General features: G+C 23.3%; 1 protein-coding gene across 9 annotated transcripts in view; it reads left to right on the plus strand.

Annotated features, from left to right (window-relative positions):
* The window catches only part of LOC111615968 (NGFI-A-binding protein 1-like), a 296,726-nt gene that overhangs the window by 223,640 nt on the left and 47,112 nt on the right, over positions 1-25,974 (plus strand). For 8 of the 9 annotated variants that reach the window (XM_023357408.1, XM_023357405.1, XM_023357401.1 and 5 more), the window contains 4 exons: positions 12,590-12,709; positions 13,511-13,644; positions 19,690-19,831; positions 21,147-21,352. In XM_023357408.1, the coding sequence (XP_023213176.1) occupies positions 12,590-12,709; positions 13,511-13,644; positions 19,690-19,831; positions 21,147-21,352 (602 nt within the window). The remainder of the gene's footprint in view (positions 1-12,589; positions 12,710-13,510; positions 13,645-19,689; positions 19,832-21,146; positions 21,353-25,974) is intronic. The other variant, XM_023357402.1, reaches the window with a different exon arrangement.

The raw sequence follows: 25,974 nt of genomic DNA on the forward strand, positions 1-25,974 counted from the left end.
TACTGTACTGTACAGTACATAGAAAGCTGTGTGGCATAGTGAGATGAGTAATAAAAGTTTATTTGAAGAATATTTTATTAAACATTTCGAAAAGTCAAAATTTCTAAACAAATGTCAAATGGGTGTGTTATATTTTAAGCAGGGGAAAAAATAAACTGCAGAAAGATTATTACAATGTTTATATTCGATTAGTTATTTGCTACATACACACACAATTCAATATTATCTAATAAGAGAGGGTAAAAAAAATGTCTTTACATTTTATATTTATTTTTCATATGGAACCATTCTTTTTCAGTTCACACTACTACTTTTACACCATTTTGTAAATACATTACAGTATATTAAATAGGCATGTAAAGTTATAAATTTTGTATTAGACTCGCGCTTATGTTTTCATTTTCCAGGCTTTCATTTCGCTTATAGGTTCATAAATTTTTACTGATTTTAAAGCATGATGCTATTTAANTAATAGCATTCAAAAAGAAATAATAATATATAAAAATAAAATAAATACTAAGTATAAGAAAATGAATGTGACATATAGGCCAGTTTTATAATAAGTTGCATTTTATCTTTAAATAAAAAATTATTAAGTCGAAATCAGTATTTAAAAAGTAGGTGATCATTCATTTTATAGGAATAACGAGAACTTTGTCGATAAGACAGCAAATGGAAGTCTCTTTCTTGAAAATTATCCTTTCATTTCCATGCAAGTACGAAAAAACTGGAAAAAGCCTGAGAACTTCTCACGGTCTTTTATAAGATCTTTCTTTTGACCTTTCAACGAGAAGGGGGCGAGAGAGTGGAAAGGGTTGTATGTTTAACCCTTTCCTCTCTCTCTTTCTCTCTCTCTAGTCGTAGAAAAAACATGCCAGACTTTCCTTATCTTTCAGGAGATACATCGTGGGAACTCATCATAACCTAACACGTTAGACAAGCTTGCACCAGACAATTTTTTTCCTCAGGTTTCAATATTTCACTCAGCGTAATTCAAATAGCGTTTTAAATAAATAATTTTAATTTTATTACATTTTAAATGACAAAAAACAAAAAATAAAATTTAAAAATTTAAATTCCATTTAAACACTTTCAGTAATTACGTAAAACTAAAAGCGAATAAATCTATAGTATTTAAATCTGTTAAATTAACAAAATATACAATTTAGTTATTTAATTAAATCAAAATTTATTTTTAATTACACACAATCAATTTATTTATAAAAATCGGAATAAAATATATCTAGTTTGATACTTAGACGAATTAATAATGAGTTGTTTTTAATAGCATTGAAATAAGTCTATTCGATACATTCTACGATAGCAATTTAATAAAATTTTACTAAAACTTAAACTAGTAAAAATTTATATTTTTACTCGAATAAATGTATAAAAACAACCAAATAAAATTTATTTATAAAAGGAATTTTTGTTATATTATTTTTACCTTCATAATATTAATAGTTTAAAAAAAACAATATAATTTAAAAAATAAAAACAATAATAAGAATTATTACAACTATTAATATAAAAAATGAAAATTTGCGAACTGTAATAAGATGCAATTTTTATTAGAAAGATTAAATATTTTGTATTTATTTATAATTAGCTCGACATAAAAAAAGACAAACTTTTTTAAATTTAAAAGTAAATGAAATTAATATTTTAAATTATAAATTTAATTACAAAAAGTAAGCAATATTGAAATGAAAGTTATCAAACATACTACAGTACAATCAGATTATAAAATAAAAAGTTGAAATTATTATTTTAAATTTATATAGATGTAAAATAGTAGATAGATTATTGATGAAATGGCAATCAAATATCCTTATTACAAATATGTAGGTAACGAATTTTTGTGTCCATCTGAAGATCTATTTACGGGGAATTTAAATACTTTTTAGCTAATTTGTGCTGATTTTATTATTTATACAAGAATAATCAGAATGAATAATTGATTATAAAACATAATGTTAATGAAATATGTTAATAGAGATTATAAATTCTTGATAGATACCCGCTAAAATAAAACGAGTGAATGTTCACAATTGAACAGTCTGACTTCCATGTTAACCAGTAAAACTAATTTTATGTTATGTAATAAATGTATAATTTTTATGTATTTATTTAATTAAAATGTATAGTTAATTCAGCTATCTAATAGCCAGTTATTATTTTTACTTTTTCTTTCGTTTCATTCTAACTTACTTCTGTGTTTGACGACTAGGACAACTGATAATCGGTTAATATTAAAAAAAAAAAAAAAAAATTCGAATCAAAATTTAATCACATTATAATGTATTTTAAAATTAGAAGTTTTTATAATTACGTTCAAAGTAATTTTTGTTGATGATTTAATGAATAATAAAAATCGAATTGTAAAAATAGTTTATAAAATCATAGTAGAGTTTTGAATAGACTACTGTAATTTTTAAATCTCTGTATGTTTTCTTTTAAAAATAATTAATTATTATCTATTTTTTTAAATAAAAATTAGGATGATCCAACAAATTTTTTTATCAAAGATGTTTGTTTTATAAGTTTCGCAATTAAAAATATTATGCATTATTAAAATTTTAATAATTCCACAATGAAATTTAAATTGCGTACGCCAAAATCGGACTACTGAGATCATTTTAAGATATAAATTTATAGTCAGAAAAGTTTTTATTTGAATAATGAAGTAAATATAACGTAGTCGATAGGTTTGGATGCAATTAGATATATGCTAGTATTTAACATTATTAACAAAAATTATAACAAACTGGTCTACATTTTATATATTAATTATAAAGGGCTGTCTATTACAGTGAGATTATTTGCCAAATACATAGATTCAACAAGTAAATAAAATAACGTAACTAAAATATCAATATCATTAAACAAGAATTTCATTCAAATTCATATTTCATATCAAATAGATAAATTACTTAATTACCTTAAAGTTCCATTCTGAAAAATAAGCTATAAAAGATGCAATGAGAATAATGATCTATTATAAAAACTTGTAAAATTATTATTATAGTTTTCTTATTATCGTATTATATAAACTTAGGTACGAAATAATTAATAGCATTCAAAAAGAAATAATAATATATAAAAATAAAATAAATACTAAGTATAAGAAAATGAATGTGACATATAGGCCAGTTTTATAATAAGTTGCATTTTATCTTTAAATAAAAAATTATTAAGTCGAAATCAGTATTTAAAAAGTAGGTGATCATTCATTTTATAGGAATAACGAGAAGTTTGTCGATAAGACAGCAAATGGAAGTCTCTTTCTTGAAAATTATCCTTTCATTTCCATGCAAGTACGAAAAAACTGGAAAAAGCCTGAGAACTTCTCACGGTCTTTTATAAGATCTTTCTTTTGACCTTTCAACGAGAAGGGGGCGAGAGAGTGGAAAGGGTTGTATGTTTAACCCTTTCCTCTCTCTCTTTCTCTCTCTAGTCGTAGAAAAAACATGCCAGACTTTCCTTATCTTTCAGGAGATACATCGTGGGAACTCATCATAACCTAACACGTTAGACAAGCTTGCACCAGACAATTTTTTTCCTCAGGTTTCAATATTTCACTCAGCGTAATTCAAATAGCGTTTTAAATAAATAATTTTAATTTTATTACATTTTAAATGACAAAAAACAAAAAATAAAATTTAAAAATTTAAATTCCATTTAAACACTTTCAGTAATTACGTAAAACTAAAAGCGAATAAANTTATATATAACATGTCTAAAATTTTTAAATGTTACGTTCTATAAAAATAATCAATTTTAGTATATTTTAATATAGATATATAATAATAATAATAATACACATAAAATATTCTATTTAGTTATCATTTTGAAACATAATATTGATTTTCAAGACTTATTGAATAGGTCTAGAATGAAAATATTGAGTAGGTCTGAATTTTATAATTTGTAATCAAATTTTATATTAGGCTATACGCGAATTTTAATGTCTGAAAGAATAGAATAGTAAAATATTTGAAAATTATAGAACTCTAAAATTGAAAATATTATCAGACTTAAATAATAATTTAATAAGTAGCCTATATTAAGTTCTGGGTATTACAATACTTGTAACAGATTCAGAAGTCTTATTTTTTTCGTGTTCATAATCTATTAAAATTTTATTGCATTTCGCTTGTTCATATTATTAAGGAATTTCAATACTCCTTGTCTCATATACTGAGAGTATATCAGTACTATATTTGTGCTTACAATCATAATAAGAAAAGAGAAGATTAATAAAATAATTACAGGAGGTCTAGTTATATATAACTTATGCAGGTCTAGATTAAATTAGGCCTATAGCTTTAATATAATATACACAAAATATCTAGATTGGCCTTAAATTAAATTAATAGTTAAGCTATTGAAATTTAAAGAAAAAAAATCAAACATCTTCAATAAATGCGTAGTCTATTTGATATGTGATTTAAGAAAGGAAAATATATTTTCGTGTTCTGCATATTGAAATTTAAAGAAAAAAAAAAAAGGTACATCAATCAAATATTATTTTGAATTCAAGTGAGGAAAGTGATAAAAATGTTTCATTGTTAGAATGCATATTTCGTTCCAGTTTATCGAACATTTTTCATTGATTCCTTGACATTTCGGCTTATCTTTAAATTATTTAATAAAATTTTTTATAAGTGTAAATTCATTTGTAAAGTCGTATGAAAAAACATTAAGATATCTTTATTGAATGGAAGAAAAAGACAAAAAAAAAAGAAATTTAATAATTTTTGACATGTTTTCTGCATAAAATTTAAATAAAGGATAAAATTCTACGAATGAAATATTATTTCTGTTTTGAGAGCCATTTTCTGTATTGTATTGTGTCTTACAGAAATAGCTTCTATAGTCATTGTTGCTGAGAAGATGTCAAAATTACACAAAAGTTTTAGAAATGAATGTCTTCCAGTTTCCTTATATTTATAATACAATAAAGACTGAGTATTTCGTCAACATCACGCCTTTTTTTTCTACAAGATTTTTTCTTGTTTCCAAGATTTTTTTTTACGTATTCCACCCCCGTAAGGCTTTCTCTTAAACGTCTATACCTAAACGTGACAGATAACAGTAAATTTTTAGCTTTTCCCCCTTTTTTTTTCTTAAAGTTTAACACGTTCACCGACGTTTTTTTATCATTCGTGTCACGGTGAATTTTTTTAGATTTGGAAAATATTTGGCTGAATTACATCAGAGTCGTGTTTCGTTTCATGGAACAAGATCCCTTAGAAAGACAACGTAATGGCTATAAGGGATGTAAGCGAAGAAATATGTATCTAAGAACCCTATCTGAAGTATTTTAATAAGATAAATAATGTAAATATACTATAACTATGACTCTAAAAGTTAATTAAATTAAATAATTTTAATATAAAATAAGTAATANAAACTTAGAATATTTTAGTAATATTTTTATAGCCTAAATACTAATAAAATAACACAATCAGTAATTTCTTCACTACTATTAGGCCTAACTTATTACTAAAATAAATTATTAGCAGTGTTATGACGAAACAATCGAAAAGACCCATAGAGTTTAAATTAATCAAAAGATGTTTTTATTTATTTTTATTTTATCAAGATATTGTCATATTTATCTTTTAATACGAAACAACATTTCAGTTTTTGTCATGTTTCAATTGTCTTTATATTGATTTGTTTTATGTATTATTCTGTATTTACAGTATATGTGATAGATAAATGGTAATAAATATAACTAACACTAGATACATTATGATAATTTGTAATGTTTTATTCTAAATTCAAATTAAGTTACAATTGTATAAGTAGAATCAAAATAATTAAGAATAGTTAATTTATATCCCAACAATAACCAGTTTTACACATGTAATAGAGAATATACAAAAATTATGAAATATTTTAAAATTTCAGCCGATAACTATATTANATTAAGTAGTATTAGTTATAAATGATTAAAATCTGTTAGAATATTTCAATATTTAGGTTTTCTTTTTCAATTTATAGGTATAGGAAATGTTAACTAGGATTTGATATTATCTTACAACGTTTTAGTAAAGATAAGATAAATTATATGTTCTTAGAGGCTATAGATTTTGTTATTTTTTATCATTCGAACAGGCTTTACAGTCCTTATTTGTATTTTCTTTATTTTATTTTTCTCTTCAAACTTTTTGAAATATAATTTTCAGATTTTTGCTACAGAAGAGAGAGATAAACAATTATAAAAATTCTTTCTTAATTTTTCAAACTTTAAGCTATTTTATTTAGAAAATAATCTTGAAAATATTTTGATTCATTTAAATATAAATTATCGCATTAAACATTTAAAGATATTAAAAAATTAAACGTTATCTTCTCAATATAACAATTTGATCCAGACGTAAAATATAATAAACTTTATTTTCCTAGTACAAAAATTCACGTTATAGTAATTCCTTCCTTTCTGAAATAGGTTATTATATAAATAGGGTAAATAGATGCATCTGTACTAGCTATTAGTGGAGTAAGTTGTTGCAAAATAGTAGCCTGTCTAACTGTAATAGTTTTATTAGTATGCTTTACCATACTTTACCATCTATATAGGTTACTGTATATCTATTAGAACAAAATAAAAATTATTACATAATTTATAGTATCGAATATTATAATTCAATAATAATAAATTAGAATAAATTTTTAAATTAATTAAAATTATTTTTTTAACTTTAAAACTTAACTAATATGAACTTCATATTTACCAACGAATAATTTCACTATTATTCACTAGAATTTTAAAACAATCTAATTTATTTTTAAGTAATAATCCATGCAAAAACATACAAAATTTTTTATCTTTATTAATTAATGGATTTCAATGTAGGATTAAGCCAATTTCTATTTGGCGAAAATATGATTTAAATCATTTAACATATTAATTTAAGAAATAACCTATACTTTTAATTATATTAATTGCTTAATATACAAACATATTAAAATCGATTATGTTTATTTTCAAGTAAAAAAAATACGAATAATTTAGTTAGAATAAATTATTGTACTGAACAATATTGTCTATTAATAGTTTCTAAATTTAAAATCTATGTCGTTTCTGTAAGCTTCTGTTTTTCTTCTGCTTCTGTATCTACAAACTTTTTAAAATGTCATTATTAAAATGACTATAATCATAGTATTTCTTCCATAAATCATTAAATTTCGCAGATAAAAAATGTGAAACATCTTTTCTCCTCTAGTAACTACTACAGTTCTTTCTCAAACCAATTCAAAATTGTTACTTTATATTTGAAACCTTAGATAAATTTCTTAAATGATCGATAGTTTAGTAGTTTTTAAAACAAATGTAATAATTCATGCTTTTAATAACAAACAACTCTCTCAACTAAATATAAAAGATAAATAGATAAACTAGAAATTATAAATTAAGTATCAATGTTGATGATAAACATTGAATTAGTTTTTAACCACATTTTAAAAATGAATAAAGTAAAAATCACTAAATATTATATTAATTTATTTTCAAAATTATAAAGTATTCATCTTGAATGCAATAAAAATATTTCACTTTATTTGATATCCGTTTATCTGGTATTCAATAAGCCCAAATGGGTGAAATAATCTTTCGACAAATGACCAAAACTATATGTAAAATTACTGACATTTAAAAACAAATATTACACCGCTTTTATGTAAACAAACCAATTTTAAATATTTAATAAATGTATAATTATTGTGAAATCTACGTACACAAGATGCAATGTGGCTAGCACATTTTTAGACATTTAAATTCTTTTATAGATGAAAACATTATTATGCTAATTTTAGATTTAGTAAATACCGATAACAAATAAGGAATTAATAAATAATTGGTTATTCGTTAACTACTTTTTAGTGTAAGTCGAACATAATATTTGTTTTAAATAGGCTATCATTGAATAATTGAATGGTTAATAAATAAGCATTTTTAATGTAACAGTATTAGGTAACAGTTTTATATTAGTAGTTTTGTATTAATATACACTAAAGTAGAATATATGTGAAAAGAAGTTCATTGCCTCATTGTTGGTTACATTTACACATGTTTAAGTAAATTATTTAGATAATCAAAGTTTAAACTTTATCCATTTCATTAATTTATCTTAATAAAACTCTATAACCGAAATTGTAAATGTTGAATAGGCTATAACCGAAATTATTAAATAGACTAATCAAAATTTATGTCAATAAAGTTAATAGTATTTGTAAAATTGCTGTATAAATATTTTATACTTAGCGAAAGTATTAAAATCTCAATATTTAGTCATCAGTATTTTAGCCATTCTGTAATGTTAATGCCAATTACATTTAATAAGAAATTAAGCAAGCTTTCTATAATTTTAAGATATTCAATAATAAATAAAAAGTACGATTAGTTGAATTTTATAATTAATTTGATTCATTAATCATGATTTAAATAAATGTATTATTTTCTAATAGTTTAATTCTTTGAATAGATATTCTGTATATTTACTCCTTTATTCAAAATTAAATTCTACTAATAATTTTAAAACTTTGTGTTAATAAATTCGTTTCATATATTTTGTTGATATATATTGATTTTATAAATATGTTCTTATTTATTATACGTCTAATTAAGGTACATTATATTTAATTTTTGTTCATTGTGTAGAACAGCGTCATAAAATAATAAATTATTTATAAATATCAATATCATTTGATACTATATTGAATTAAATCATAAATAACTGCAATTATAAAACTTTTAGAATTAGCTTATTTGTTCACTATTTTAAAGATCGATAAAATTATCACAAACTTTATCGTAATTAATATAATCAAACTATAAATTTTCAAGTTTATTTTCTGTAGATAAGTATAGTTCTTTATACATGTTTATAAACCTAAATGTAAAACTAAATTATGTAATTTTGTCTACCCAAAGGCGGACCTAGGTTTTTCGGGGCCTAGGGCTTATTGAAGTCCAATGGGGCCCCATTTTTTGTTTAGATTAAGAAATCAATTGATCACAATAAAACAAATAATACTATAAATTATCATTATTATTATATTATTAATAATAACTATTTTTTACTAATTTCATTAACAATGAGCACTTATCGTAATTGTTAATGAAAAAATATTAAAAATTTATGATAATTCAAGAGACACTTGGAGTCCAGGATTTAAGCTCTATTAGTCCCTATGTAGATCCACCTTTATGTCTACCAATATACCGTACTATCAATTCTTATTTTCACAATTTAATAAGCTTATAATCATTTGTTAGCATAATTTGTATGTTCACATAAGCAAACAGAATATCGGTTTAAAGCAATAAACATCGAAGTAGCTCATCAGCACGTAAAAAAACTCTTATCGATTGCAATAAATGTGTTATTAAATAATAATTAAAATTTTTCATATTTCATTTGTTTCCAATTATTAAGAAAAAATTTATTTTTACATATATTTTTAAATCAAAGATTCATTGAAAGCTATTATTCATCAAAATTTATTTTCTGCTTTCAAACTTCCATTATTAAAGAAAGCTAGAGCAATGAATTAATATAAGCGAAAATAAATAAATATAAAAATGTCATCTTATGGAAAAAGATATGGCAACAAAATATTCTTGCCATATCTTTTTCCTATTATAATATGAATATAAATAATATTTTACTACCTATGAAATAATAACGACTATATAACCCACAGAATACATTGGCGCATTCAGAATTTAATCTTGGGAGAGCAGAGTTGAATGAATAAGAAGTTTTAAATGCGAATTCAATAAAATCACACCTTATGTGACTGCTAATTCATAAGTAGCATAGAAATAGAAGACAGCACATAATATAAATAAAAAAGTGAATTCTAATTATGAAAATATTTTTGGAAAATTTTCTAGTTTTTCCCATTTTTCCTAAGGGTTGTCAGGCCCTTTCTCTGGGTGCGTCACTGACAGAATATATTCATTATTACTTTACATTTAATGTTTGAAATTATTTTTTAAAATTATGAATTTATTAGGCCTGTATAGACTAGGTCTAACAAATGCATACATAGTTCTTTATTTTTCTTCATCCTTTTAGTGAATAACCTTGTCTTATTTTATTAGGATTTTAGTGTTTAAATTTAAAGTTCTAAATTGAAAAAGTAATTGGCTAAATGAAATTTTTATTCATTTTATGTGTAGTTTGGTCTAAATGTAGGCGAAATTTCTATTCGTCAAGCCCAAATTTAGTCTAGCGTGTGGTAAAACGTAAAATACCAAATAAAATGTGCTCTTACGATACTATTGAATAAATAAGAAAATAAATTAACATATATAAACGATTTTTTTAAGCAGACAAACGATAAATATGAAACATCAACAAATTTCTAAAGCAGAGGATAGTTAATTGCTGCGCTGACATTTCGTCAGTGATTGGTTGAATCGCTAATGTTACCTTGGCAACCGGTGAAGACGATGGAAGTAAAAACTTTTTCTAAATTTGAAGTTAATATAAATATTTGGATTCTAAATCCGACTGATACTTTAAATTATAAAAATATTCTACTTTAATAACAATAAATATTGCTGCTTTATATTTCTTTCAAGAATAAATAAAACAAGATCAAATCCAATATTTAATATTTAGACGTATAAATGTTAATGTAAGTGATAAATGAATTATAAATTAACATAAAAGTGCAAGGAGTGATATTAATTCTGTTTTTAAATTAATTATAATTAATGAAATGTTATGTTTATTATTATTTATTTGTATAATGTAATTATTTTTACCAAAATTTATTCAAGTTTAAAATTCATTACGTCACATAATTATCATATAATTTATAAAAATCGTTTTTATTTTTATAAATTAAATAGTAATTATTATTAATCAATAATTGAAATCAGATTTTTAAAATAAATTCTTCCGAAATGCAGTACTTAAGGTGATATCTAATACTATTTCTAAGAAAAAAATTATTTTAATACTTTTTCTAATAAGTCATATAGGCTTACTTTGTGAATTTTATTTTCTATCTTCAAATAATTTCGTAAGAATTAATCTCAAGTCCAATTAAAGAGTTTTCGAATTGAAATTTTGGTCTTCGTAATGTTCGTATTATTTTCTTCTATAATTTTTTCGAAATGAAGATATGTTAGAGTAAAAAATTGCTCTGAAAATATGCTATATAAAATTTCTTTACATAGCAGAATTATAACTTTTTAATAATTAATCATAACAAATATTGTACGAGGCAGATTCAATAAATAAGATGTCAAAGAAAAATAGCTTAGCGTAGAAGGTTGAGACTAATAATAGGGAAGGAGTATACAGTAATGCGACCCTTTACCAATAGTTTACATAAAAGCTAAATCGCGTAGTGGACGCAATTGCCACCTGCAGGGACATCCACTACGCGGTTTAGAAAATGGCATTGCCGTATCAAACTCCACCAAAATTGAACAGAGAGCTGTTATTCAATTTCTTGACAGCCTTCGGCCTAGTGGTATCCTTCGCAAGATATATGCACAGTTTAGAAAGTCGTGTACGTCGCTACAAAAAACTTGGGTTCAAAAGTCTATGCGACTCATTATCTATGTTTTTGTTCGGCCTTCCTTCAACTCAAAAGTTCAAGGAAGTTAATCCACTTACAAGCTTTTTGCAGCAACATGAACTATTCTCTAATATTGTGTTCTCCATAATTTTAATTTGTAAATGTAATGCCTTCGGCATTACATTTACAAATTAGAGAGATCCATCGCAGATTGTAGTAATGCCGAAGGCATTACATTTTAACAGTTTATAGCCTATATTGCAGTAGTAGTATTTCCTTTAGCGTACATTTTGAAAATTTTTGAAGCTTTTATGTAGCCTATTAAACTATTTCATGTGTTTAAATCCTGAGTGTAATACTTTCTATATATTCCGTAGAAAATTTATTTTTAAGTTAATAAAGATGTAGAAAATTAAACGAATTTAATTTTTGAATTCGTATTATTTTCCATTTTTATGAGCTTTAACAAAATTATCGCCAACAAACTTGTTTTAATAAAATATTTAAAGTTTGGAGAATATATTGGCCTATATATTTTTAATTCTTAATACATGTTTAATCAGATTTAAAAATAAACTAATAATGTTTTAAATTTATTAAATTTTAAATATAAATGAATATAAGTAAAACACTAATATTAATTCGGAATCTTCATTTGTAATAATCATATCAATAGAAAAAATATATATAATTTTAAAATTTACAGCAGATTGGTTTATAAAAAACGAACCTGAATTGTCTTGGACTCATCTAAACTTATTTTAAATAGCTTTATTATGTAGAACTTATAATAAGTAGTATTAAGTTTTATAGCAATGTAATTTATTAACTTATAATATTTTTGCTTATGTTATAACAAAGGTCATATTAGATGATATACAGTAACTAATAATAAGAAATTAATTTAATAAAAAAATTTTTTATGCTAATTTATATATGGATTAGTTTTAAATTGATCGGTATCTGGTTTATTTATAAAAATGTATTTAATATCAGAAATCATTTCAAAAGGTAAATATGCTATTCTAATTTACAGTATGTCATGAATATGCCGGAAGATGATCCACGAAGGATGGATGAAATCCGAAAATATGCTGCTATTTATGGTCGATTTGATTGTAAAAGAAAACCTGAAAAACCATTGACTTTACATGAGGTAAACTCGAAAATAGCAAAATTTATCAAATTTTTTAAAAAATATTAGAATTATTTTGTTATTGAAAATAATTAATTAGATACTTAACTGTTTTTCCTTTTTCAAAAATGCTTCTTTGTATTCATGTTTATACATAACGTAACGTACAGAAATATATATTTATGCTTATTTATCTTTATTATTAATATAAAGTCTTTATATGCTTATATAATAAAACTTACTTTTTGAGCCTTATTTGCGTAAAAAAAATACTTGAATGTGGAAAAATAACTAAATGCTTACAGGCATTTATGTTAAAATTTTTTAGTAGAAGAACGAAACAATATTTAAAATTATAATTTGTGATAAAATAATATTTCATTAGCATTTTTGCGAATTTAAAAATTTGATATTTTTAATTAAATTTTAAAGTATAGTATCTTATATCTGTTAGTAGAATTAAATAAATTATTTTCTAATTTAAAATTAAAATATTTTGTATAAATTTATTATTGTATTTATTAAAAAGACCTACATGAAAGATTATACAATACTCGTTCGTTTAACACGTTTATTTATATAATTTATTCAAATATATCTGTACAAATCAAACATTTTTTAAAGTCATATCATAAAATATTAAATGGCGAATAGATACATAATTTTAAATCATATAATAATTCCTATAAAATTAGATTAATATAACTTAAGACTTGACATGATACAGACCTGTGTTAAAGTTGAAGGATTGAATTAAATTAGAAAAAAGTAACTAAATTCATTTAAATTGAAATATCAACTAATAACTAATACGAATTTTAGGTATCGGTGAATGAAGCTGCAGCACAAATCTGTAAGCACATTCCAGCTCTTCTTACTCGCAGAGATGAGTTGTTTCCTTTAGCGAGGCAGGTGGTTCGAGACAGTGGCTATCAGTATTCTAAAGGACATTCAAGGTATTTATTAGAGTATTAATGAACTATCGATATTTAAATCTAAAATTTATTTATAAATATAACGTTAAGGCAAATGTCAGTTTTATATGTATTGTAACAACAATTAAATTAAAAAGACTGTAACAGAGAATAAGATATAAAATTAATTTCTAATAAATTTATGATTAGGTTTTAAATATATTAGGTTGTTATTGCGAATAAAGTCTACAAGGTGTTAAAAACATTTAGTTTATATGATAGGTAGTACACACCAAACTGAGTGAAAAAAACTTTAGTAAACATAGATAAAGAAATCAACCTTTTCTAAGACATTAACACTTTTATGTTAGCATCATAACTGATTTATTAGCTTCTATGTGTCGCTTGCAACGTGAAAAGAGGTGATAATCTTGCCAAATCTTTGCCTCGATATTTACAAAAAGTGTTCTACATGTCCTCCTTCCATTTCTACGCAGGCATGGCATCATCTTATTCAGTGTTCCAAGCTCTCAAAAATTTTCTCTATCGGATCATTTATCACAGAAACGGTTGAGTTTTCTACCTGTTTACTAATGTTTTTATTCACTCAGTATGGTGTATACTATCTACCATATAAACGCTGAATGCTTTTAAACATCCTGTATATGTTTTTCTTGAAATCAGATTTTTATTTCTTGCATGGAAATTTTAAATAATTATTAGTTTCAGTTTAGCATTAATTTAGAAAAAACATAACTTTTAAATGACCAACATTTGAGACACTTAAATTGACCATAACTTATAATCAGAGAAACAATAAATAAACTTATAAAATGACAATTTTGAGAAATAATCTACTTATTTAAATTTATTATATCTATAACATTCTAAAATGCAATTTTACATTGTTTAATTGATGTAATTTAATTGATTTTCATACATGTATAATCACATGAAAATATCAAGTATAATTATATCAAAATTAAAACAGATTACTGAAATTAATTTGTCTAAATTAAGAATATACATACATATATATATATATATATATGTNATAATGCAAAAATATGATTAGAAAGAAGCACAGTGATTTTCTGAACACTCTGTATATACAAAATATCAATGTAACATTTCAATGAATATATATATATATATATATACTGTATATATATATCAATTCGACCAAAATATATTAGTTTGTTTACAAATAACATATTTCAGCTTATGTGTTAATAGACTATGTTAATAACTACAGACATGCTTCCTAAATAGAATGTTTTAATAGTAAAATTCAAATAAATTTGTGAGTTAGAACACATTATATTTATAATTATAACAAAATACGGCTTTATTATACACTGGGCGATTCAACAATGACTTTACAACTTTAAAAGTATAGCCTATAGACTTTAAATCAGAAGACTTATGGAATCGGTTCAGGCGTTAATTTATAGCAAAAACACGTCAGATTTTACCAAGAACAGTCATTTTGGTTCGATGTGAACTCGAAGCAACATATCTGTTGTCACTGATAATTGCGACAGAGATTCGAGCTCAGCAAGATTTGCAGGAAAAGATGAAATAAATACTATATTTTTAATGAAATCTAATAGAACAAAAATCGAGGTGTCAAGTCTGGAAAACGAAGTGGTCATGCTATCAGTTCTGCTCGACCAATCCACGGACTTGGAAAACATTTATTGAAGAAATCTCGGACATTTATACTGTAGTGTGGTGGAGTATCATCTTGCTAAAAATTCATGCGTTTTTCTGTGTCAAAGTCATTTAACTGTGAAATGAGAAAATTTCCAGCATATAGATGCATGATACTGTCGATGATTCCCTAGTGGAAAAAGAAGAGGAATTACACTTTATTTTACTAATAGCACAAAACACGCTTATTTTTGGACTCACGAGTTTATAGCTCGTAGATTTTCGAGGCCCCAAATCCTGCAGTCGTGTGTTCACTTTTCACTTTACCACTGAGATAAAATGTCGGCTCTTTACAGAAGATAATGTTGTCCAAGAATGTCTCGTCTTTCTCAATCAAATGCAACATTTCTAGACAGAATTTCCGACGACCCACTTTATTCGCGTTAGTAATTTTTGCAGCATTGAGAACTTTTAAGTCTTAGTGCAAGATAATCGTGAAATATCATTTAGTGCTCACTAAATGATATTTCACGAGACGCAGGTTGTATTTCGTGAAATGACAGTTTCATGAAATGCACGTTGCGTTGATTTCCTAGGACTACGAACAAAACTCACCCTTGTTTCACCACAGAATTAGGAACACGTGGACTATCAGGGGATTTGTCATGAGGATCAGAAAAACCAGTCTCAACAAAATTTTAATGTCAAGAGTAAATATCAATAACAGGTCTACTTGGGGAATCCCTACTATACTGGCTACAAAAATTTCTTTGAACCGTTGTCATGAATTTTATTTCTTCGAACCAAAATGCACAGCGCACCAACGAAAGCAGTTATTTTGAAATGCACACCTCACAGTGACGGAATTCGGTACTGCAAGTCTTATGATTAAAATTCTATATATGTTTTCTGAGTCACCTTACATTATGGAAACATTGGTAACTATGCTGTATCCTTAAGGATTATTTTTCATCCTTTGAAGAATTCATAGGTCCTTATAAAGTTTATTTATTCTAAAATAGTTAACAGATGCTATTAATGATGTGTGTTTTTCAGTGATTGGTTGGAAGTTGGAAATAAAGGATTGACAAACGTGACTGTCAAAAATTCAAAATCTTATAATTGGTTGAAGATATAGTTATCCAACCATTTCAAGATTTTTATCTGACACACACACAAATGTATCCATTACTTTACATTATTCTCCTTCAATCAGCCAGAAAAACGGACAAGTTATATTTTAATATGCTTTTACTATTTATAGAAGCTACAAACGAAAAACGCCGTTGAAAAAGTTGAATTTCATTAATTCTATGCGATTGTCATATAATGCTCAAGACTATAGAATTTACACTAATACAATGTAATGAAATTCGTCTATTCCTTACGTAGAATAAATTATAGAATGTAATATTATAATTAAAAACACATTTAAACGTAAAAAACTCTTTATTATAGAATTATTTGATAAACTGTTGTCGATACTTATTAAAAAAATCTGAAGATATTCATAAAATAAATGTACAGTACATTATTTAAGCTGCCGGAAAAATACTCTGCAGGATTGCAAATACTCTATTTGTTTTGGATATTTAACACATTAACATATTAATGAATTTTTAATAATGTATGTTGTATTTTTATTTATTTTTCTTATTAAATTAATTAATAATTTTCTTTTCAATGTACAGTACAATTCTATTCATTTCACACACTACAAAAAGTTATCTTATATTGTTAGAATATCAAGATATTTGAATTATAATTATAACTTCCTTATAAGATAAGATTAGAACAGATAGCTATTTATGGTAAATAGGTCTATTTACATATAATTTACCTTAAATTTCGTTAAAAGGTACAGAATTGACTTTATTACAGATATACAACTTTTCATTTAGTTCTTGGAATTTTATATAAATCTAATTTTAATATTAGTCTATAATTATTTATATTCATTTTAATTTTTATTTTAGAATAAAGCACGTTTGAGTTTATTTTCATGAAAGTTATAAATAGAAAATTAAATACAAATAAAAGTTAGATTTTTTGAAAATTTCAAGATACTTAAATTTTGAATTAAATATTTGATTTAATGTAAATTTGTTTAAATTAAATCATAATTTGAACAAAAACTAAATTTTTCCAATACAAAAAAGAAATATATTTAGCCATTTAATTACTTTTCAGAACACGTAATAATGAAATATAAATCAATAAAAAATTTTTCATTTTAGTATTCAAAATTTCTTATTATATCAAATTTTAAAATAAAAACAAAATCATTATCTATTTATTATTAAATATCTTCTGAAAAATGGTGTGTATGTGTGTTTGTGTATACTGTATATATAATAAAAATTATATGAAAGTACTATTCAAACTGTTCGTAATTAACTTGTAAGACATTTAGTTATACTGTATTATTTTAATTTTGCACACATTTAATATTCCAAATATGAAGATATATTTTTTCATATAAATCTATACATAAGGTTTAGACATAGAGCTCAGTTTCTACTTTCTCACTAAGTATTTTAAACTTATTTTCATGAATAATTTACATGCCAAATTTTTTTAAATTAGTTTTTTTATAATACAGAGTATTTTAGCTTTTAGAGTATTAAAAATTGCATAAATTATTCATTCTTATAGAACAACAACTCTAATATTAATAATAAAATTCATTTTGTCAGTTTTCTATTTTTTAAATAGTAAATTAAAAAGCATTCATAGCTAATTTTCAGATGCATTGTCTAAAATATCGGAAATAATTTAGTATATATTTGTTCTATTCATGTATAATGATCGTTACATTTGAATTTATTAATCATACCAAATAATATGACTTAATTATTAGACATAACAAATTGATTAACTATTATTTTGTAAAATATTTTTCAATTCAAACATCCTTAAATCAATAAAACACAAGCGTTAATTTATTTAAATAATAAACAAGACTACAGCAATTTAACTTTGCAATTTAAGCTTAGAATTCATTTGAGCAGATTTAATCTTATATTTTTAATTTGTATTTACATCTTATTGCTTAATATTAAACAAGAAATTTAAAAAAAATTATTATTTTAAATAGGATAAATATATTTCACATTAATTTGGATTTTATCTTCTTCCTCTAAAGGCATTCTATCTTTCATCAAGATATAATTTTCTTTCAACAACCTAATGAATATCAAATTGATAAACAAATAATTATAATCTCAAAAATTGTTTATATTCTTAATAATTATTTTTGTTTCGATAACTTAATAATAATTCTAGGCCTAATGATTTTAATATATTAAGATTTTAGATTTGATAAATTTTGACACTAATATTTCTAGCCGATAAACTATTAAATTCTAATGTAATGAGAAACAATATTAGCTTCAATATTTTGATTTCCACTAATTTTCAATTAAATGTTTCACTTATTATTAGTAGTATTACTTTAAAAAGTGCAGACCTTAGGCAGAAATGATTAAACATATAAAAATCTCTATTTTCATAATTTAGAATATAAAGTAGAAAAAAACAAAAAAAAACGGAAGCACAATCAAATTGTAAATTGAATGACAGCCTATAATATTTATTATAATTTAACTTTTTATAACTTTTTAATTGTTATTATTGTTATGAAAAATTATTCATTATTTTTTAAATTTCAATTTAACTTTAACTCACTTCATACATGCTTTATTAAAATCTGTTTATAAACAGAATATTTTTAAATAACAAATTTACTTCTATAATAAAGAAATCAATTGCTTTAAGAAATAAATTATGCACTCTACATCAATTGTTTTCCTTTCTTTTCTCCGTGAAGTAAAATATATATACTGTATATATAAACAACAGAATTTCATATCATTCTTTTTACAGTAGAATGTTTTACAATAAATTAACAAATTTTTCTAATAAAATGTTTTAGTCGTGATTTTCTACAAAAAGATTAAATTCTGTGTAAACAATCAATTCATTATTACATCATTTCTTCATTACATCATTTCATTGATTAGTTAGAAACAGAAAGCAAATAACTGATAGATTTATGAGAATGATCAGAGATATTCACTCATTCATAACATGATACATATCTCGGAAAATTATGTCTGTCTATTTGAGTTTGCCTTCTATCAATGAATGCTATATTATTATGTAAAAAGTTTTATCAGAAACCTAAACTAACAGAAAACGTTCATTTGAAGATGTTAAGCTATTTTGCATATATCTAGAATTCAAAGAAAAATATAACCTATCTGATTTCAAATTTCCATAAGAATATTAAATGTTTTAAGAGTTTCACTTTAACGTAATGTTACTAGAAACGCGTAACTTTATTTTAATAAATATCTTTATAAATTAAACTATATATTGTTTTTATCTTATTGATACCTTCGGTAAAATCAGTTTTATCAATAATGTAAACAGTATGGACAACACTTGCAGGTCTCAGTGTTATAGTAAACCTTATGATGAAGAAACGTGCAAACGCATTCGACTAGATCAAAGCCCTAGTAATATACCCGTACCTGAAAAAGCCCAAATAGAAGATGAAGTGAAGAAGAGACAGGTAAGTAAAATTTTGTTACGCGCCATTTAATATGAAGAATATTCATAAATTCCATCTTCAAGAAGCACTAAAAAGAATAAAAGTACGCAACGTAAAGCTGTTATTACATTTTTACTAATAAATTTCATTGTTTCAGAATAAATTTTCAAATTGTAGACCTAAGTAACTATTTATATTATATATTGAATACTATAGTCTTTAAAAGATTAAGTTTTAATATCATTTTAATAATAATTAAAAATTACTATTATTAAAAAGTTTTTAAAATATCGTTTTTCTTATTCAATAAGTTATTATTAGCCTATAATTAGAATGCGTATAAACCATTAATGAAGATATTATCGTTTTATATTCTTTCAACTTATTCAAACAAATACTTGAATATCAAATTTATAGAGTAAAATATTTGCATAGATCTTTCTATACTTTCTCTAAAACGAAGTAAAAAAATCTCCATTTCCAACATATAAAATATATCCAGAATAAAAATATTTGGTTTGATTTCAAGAAATTTTGTGACAACAAAAGAAATTGATATGAACCTATTCATATGTTTTGGAATATCAATAAATATTTGTAAAATCTAATAGAGGAAAGTCATAATTTTATAAACATACAGTATTTAAAAATAAAGCTAAAGGTTTTAAGAAGCACAACTTTATCAATCTACATATTTTAAACTCGGGAAGTTGTGTTAATATTTAAATAGAATTAATTAAACTGAAAGGAAATAAAGATTTATAACATAATTTTGAAAAAAATATAATATCTTAAATCGAAATTTTGGTATAAAATTTCTTTCGCATATGAGCGTAAACTTTATATATGAGACTGAGTAAAGTGAAGGTAACAATTAATTTTTTGATGACCTTATTGATCGAAGGCATCAGCATCATGTAATTTGTGATTAACATAATTAATTAAAATTTATCATAATGCTATGCGATAATTAAAACGGTTACATCACTTTTCGAAATAAAAATGTATCCTAAATCAAATATTTTAAAGATTTTTTATGCTGGTTAGATGTATAGTTTAAGGAATTAACGGTGAAAAATCAGAAAACTAAATTTATAATTATTATTTTAATATGATGCCTTTATTAACAATTAAAATTTAAAATATTTTACAAAATAGTTATTTTAAATTAGAACGATTACTTAATATTTTTACGGAGTAAATTTCGAAGTTTTATTATTATTAGCCTATTATTATTATTATTACAAGCGTTAATTTATTAAATTATTTTAATTACATTTAAAAAATTCTAATAATGGTTATATTACTGGAATATAATTGGTCTGCATTTACATAGGAGAAACTGGATGTTTTAGCAGAACAGTTAAAATTGTTAGGTAATCAACAAGAAGAATTGAAATCACGCTTACAGCAAGCAAGAGAACTTCAAAATTTTCCTGCAGTAAATCACGTTCAAGCTCAATTAGAACAGATATCCACGCAACAGATGCAATATATCAATGAACAAAGTAAAATCAACAAAGAGCTAAGACGGCTGGACCGGTAAGTTTATGAAATTGTCTAAAATCGAAATAATGTATAATCATTTCAAAACGCTACATTACACGAATATTTTCTAGCATTGCCTGTTGATACGATTTAATACAGGAGAATCTATTGTGGCATTGGCCGCAGAAGAAACAAGTTCAACTTAGCAGATTAGATCTGGCAGATTGCCTATATTCTGTTCCAAACAGTGAAATAAACTGGTTCAAGGTGTGGCTATTTTACAATCTGGATTTATTCAAAAAGATAGAACAGGGAGGGGATCGATTGGCTTCATATATTCCTAAATAAATGCGATTCCTGATTTAAGTACTATAATTTAATTTTTCGTTTCTGTTATTTATTTATCGTTTTAAAGACTTTTTCAAAATTTTAATTTAAATATGAAGGAAATCTATCTCAAATCTCTTTTAAGGAAACCTGTAACAATCAAAATCGATCTTATTAACTCACATTTTTAAATGATATAGCTGCATTTTAAGTAATTAACCGGAAAATATTAATACCGTTCAAGAAAAAATTTTAAATTGTTATAAATCCAAATTTAATTTATAATATAATAACAAAAATCAACTTCTATTGAAATGTCTTGAAATTTTTAGTTAAACCAAGAAAAAGCCTTTGGGGACTGAATTTTAATTAGAGAGAATTTTTATTTTATATTTAATGCTAATAATTTATAGTTTATAGCCGAACTGAATTTATGTTTATTTTACAGATAAAAATGCAATTAAAATTATATTATATCAAAATGAAAATATATATTAGTGTAACGTTTGTAAATATTTTTGATAAGTTTCGGAAGAAATACTTTTAAAATGCCAAACTATTAGCTTTTTGCACATGCACACGCTAATTATATTTTTCTGCCACAGCTTCATGGATGCTTTTCAGGCATATATTGTATATCTTTATCAAACTGCTTAATGCAAATTTACATATTAATATATAATAAATAAATATAAGCTTATATTTATTTATAATATCTATTGCATGTTGTATAAAATTATATATTTATTTAAAAAATGCATAATTCTTTCGCAAGTTATCAGTTCATATTAACGTATTAGATAATCGTTGAATTTCATTTTTTAATATAAAAATTTACTATGTTTTATGATAAAATAAGAATTTGTATAATATTTGTTGCTATTATGTGATATTTTAAGTTAACACATTTATCAAATATAAGTATTTTTGTTAAGTTTTATAATTTTAATATAGGCTAATTTATAAAAGTCATACAAATAATAAAACATTGTTTTTTCAGTTTTCAATTAATAAAAAACAGAAATATTAAAAATTATATCATTTTTATGAGTGTGGAGCATTTTTTACAAATTCAATAACTTTTTACCTGTTTAAAATTTTTATCATTCATTTGAAAATTATCTTTATTATTATATGTCAACTATTTTCATATGAAGTATAGGCCTATCATTAGAAAACTTAACAAAAATACTTATATTTGATAAATGTGTTAACTTAAAATATCACATAATAGCAACAAATATTATACAAATTCTTATTTTATCATACAACATGGTAAATTTTTATATTAAAAAATGAAATTCAACGATTATCTACTACGTTAATATGAACTGATAACTTTTTCTGAAACAATTTCGTTAGAATTTATAAAAATATCATAAATTAATGTTTATTGAGATTTTTAATAAATATTAATTTATGATATTTTTATAAATTCATTAAAACAAGTTATTAAATAATAAATAATAATAAATTTTTATCATATTAATTAATTTAAAAGCTATACTATCGTTTACTATAATACGTGTAATCAAAAAAGTTCTTATCATATATACATTTCCTTTTTTAGTTATCATTCTAATATTAAAGATTTGACTAATCATTGAATTTCATATTTAACATAAACATTTTTCATAATTAATGGTAAAAATGAAAAATTCGAAATAATTCATTATATTAGCTGCATTTAAGCTTATTTTAATTATATTATGGAATTATCCTGCAATATATAAATACAGATTTATTCATAGATAATTACAACGTATATTTTATGATAACGCAAAATTATAATTCAACAACAACAACAACAATAATATATTAATAATAATTAATAGATTAATATGCAAAAGAAGATAAGAAATGATGTACTGTATATAAAAAATATTTATTTCTGTAAATTATAGCTTATACATCAGATAATATTGTATAATATAGGGTATTCTAGGCTATTTGTTATCTGCATTAAAGAATATTTAATTTTCTGCAATAATGTCATAAGGAAAAATATAAATATTATAACCAATTCCCCAAAATTATGTTGTTGGCCTAAATAAAAATTTATTTTATAAACCATTTAAGTTATAGATATTTTGCTTTTGATAAAATAAAAATATAAAGAATATTTAATTATTAACATAATTTCCTTGTGTCCTTTACTTAAAATTCAATAAGTAATTTAATATTTAGACATTTGGATAAATTATTTAAATTTTTCAATAATATTTTAATAGAATATTTCTAAATTAATGAATAAATTTAAAAAAAACAGCATTTTTTCCCTTGATTTATTTTAAATAAATAGACCTTATACGAGCTAGATGGTAAAAATTTAAGAAGGGAGTATTTATTAACTGGATCTAAATGTGTCAAACAGCTGCGCAATTTGTTGTTCCGGAACTAGATTGTCTGATACAAGTTTTTCTTTTTCACTGTTCTCTAGACGGTCAAGGACGTAAATAAGCTTTTAAAGAAAATTCCGACATAAATTAATTAATTATTACTCCATTTTTTCTATTAAGACTTACGACTTATCTGAAAATATTAGGTTATACTTGATAAATGAAATATTAATTTTTGTTTGTTTTTTTTTCAAAATAACCAGTTTTTATATTTTATAAATTAAAAGATATTCAAGGTTAATTTATCGACTTTGCTAACTTATATCAAAGTAAAAATAACATATATTAAACATGCAAAAGTTTCAGATACAAATGAATTAATGACATACCATTTCTGGAGCCATAGCATAATTGCTCATGTATGGCTCCAGATAAATTACCAAAATAGATATAGATCTAATTCTACGAATCCACTTACAGTTGATTATTACAACTCATTTTATAAGCCGAAAACTATTTATTATGAATTTAGTGAATATACCTAAACCATAGCACAACTGGTTCATATAGATGAACAGATGCGATAATTCTNTTTACCTGTTTAAAATTTTTATCATTCATTTGAAAATTATCTTTATTATTATATGTCAACTATTTTCATATGAAGTATAGGCCTATCATTAGAAAACTTAACAAAAATACTTATATTTGATAAATGTGTTAACTTAAAATATCACATAATAGCAACAAATATTATACAAATTCTTATTTTATCATACAACATGGTAAATTTTTATATTAAAAAATGAAATTCAACGATTATCTACTACGTTAATATGAACTGATAACTTTTTCTGAAACAATTTCGTTAGAATTTATAAAAATATCATAAATTAATGTTTATTGAGATTTTTAATAAATATTAATTTATGATATTTTTATAAATTCATTAAAACAAGTTATTAAATAATAAATAATAATAAATTTTTATCATATTAATTAATTTAAAAGCTATACTATCGTTTACTATAATACGTGTAATCAAAAAAGTTCTTATCATATATACATTTCCTTTTTTAGTTATCATTCTAATATTAAAGATTTGACTAATCATTGAATTTCATATTTAACATAAACATTTTTCATAATTAATGGTAAAAATGAAAAATTCGAAATAATTCATTATATTAGCTGCATTTAAGCTTATTTTAATTATATTATGGAATTATCCTGCAATATATAAATACAGATTTATTCATAGATAATTACAACGTATATTTTATGATAACGCAAAATTATAATTCAACAACAACAACAACAATAATATATTAATAATAATTAATAGATTAATATGCAAAAGAAGATAAGAAATGATGTACTGTATATAAAAAATATTTATTTCTGTAAATTATAGCTTATACATCAGATAATATTGTATAATATAGGGTATTCTAGGCTATTTGTTATCTGCATTAAAGAATATTTAATTTTCTGCAATAATGTCATAAGGAAAAATATAAATATTATAACCAATTCCCCAAAATTATGTTGTTGGCCTAAATAAAAATTTATTTTATAAACCATTTAAGTTATAGATATTTTGCTTTTGATAAAATAAAAATATAAAGAATATTTAATTATTAACATAATTTCCTTGTGTCCTTTACTTAAAATTCAATAAGTAATTTAATATTTAGACATTTGGATAAATTATTTAAATTTTTCAATAATATTTTAATAGAATATTTCTAAATTAATGAATAAATTTAAAAAAAACAGCATTTTTTCCCTTGATTTATTTTAAATAAATAGACCTTATACGAGCTAGATGGTAAAAATTTAAGAAGGGAGTATTTATTAACTGGATCTAAATGTGTCAAACAGCTGCGCAATTTGTTGTTCCGGAACTAGATTGTCTGATACAAGTTTTTCTTTTTCACTGTTCTCTAGACGGTCAAGGACGTAAATAAGCTTTTAAAGAAAATTCCGACATAAATTAATTAATTATTA

The sequence above is a fragment of the Centruroides sculpturatus genome, unplaced genomic scaffold (genome assembly GCF_000671375.1).
Source record: "Centruroides sculpturatus isolate CEXI.00-Female unplaced genomic scaffold, Cexi_2.0 scaffold216, whole genome shotgun sequence".
Classification (NCBI taxonomy): domain Eukaryota; kingdom Metazoa; phylum Arthropoda; class Arachnida; order Scorpiones; family Buthidae; genus Centruroides; species Centruroides sculpturatus.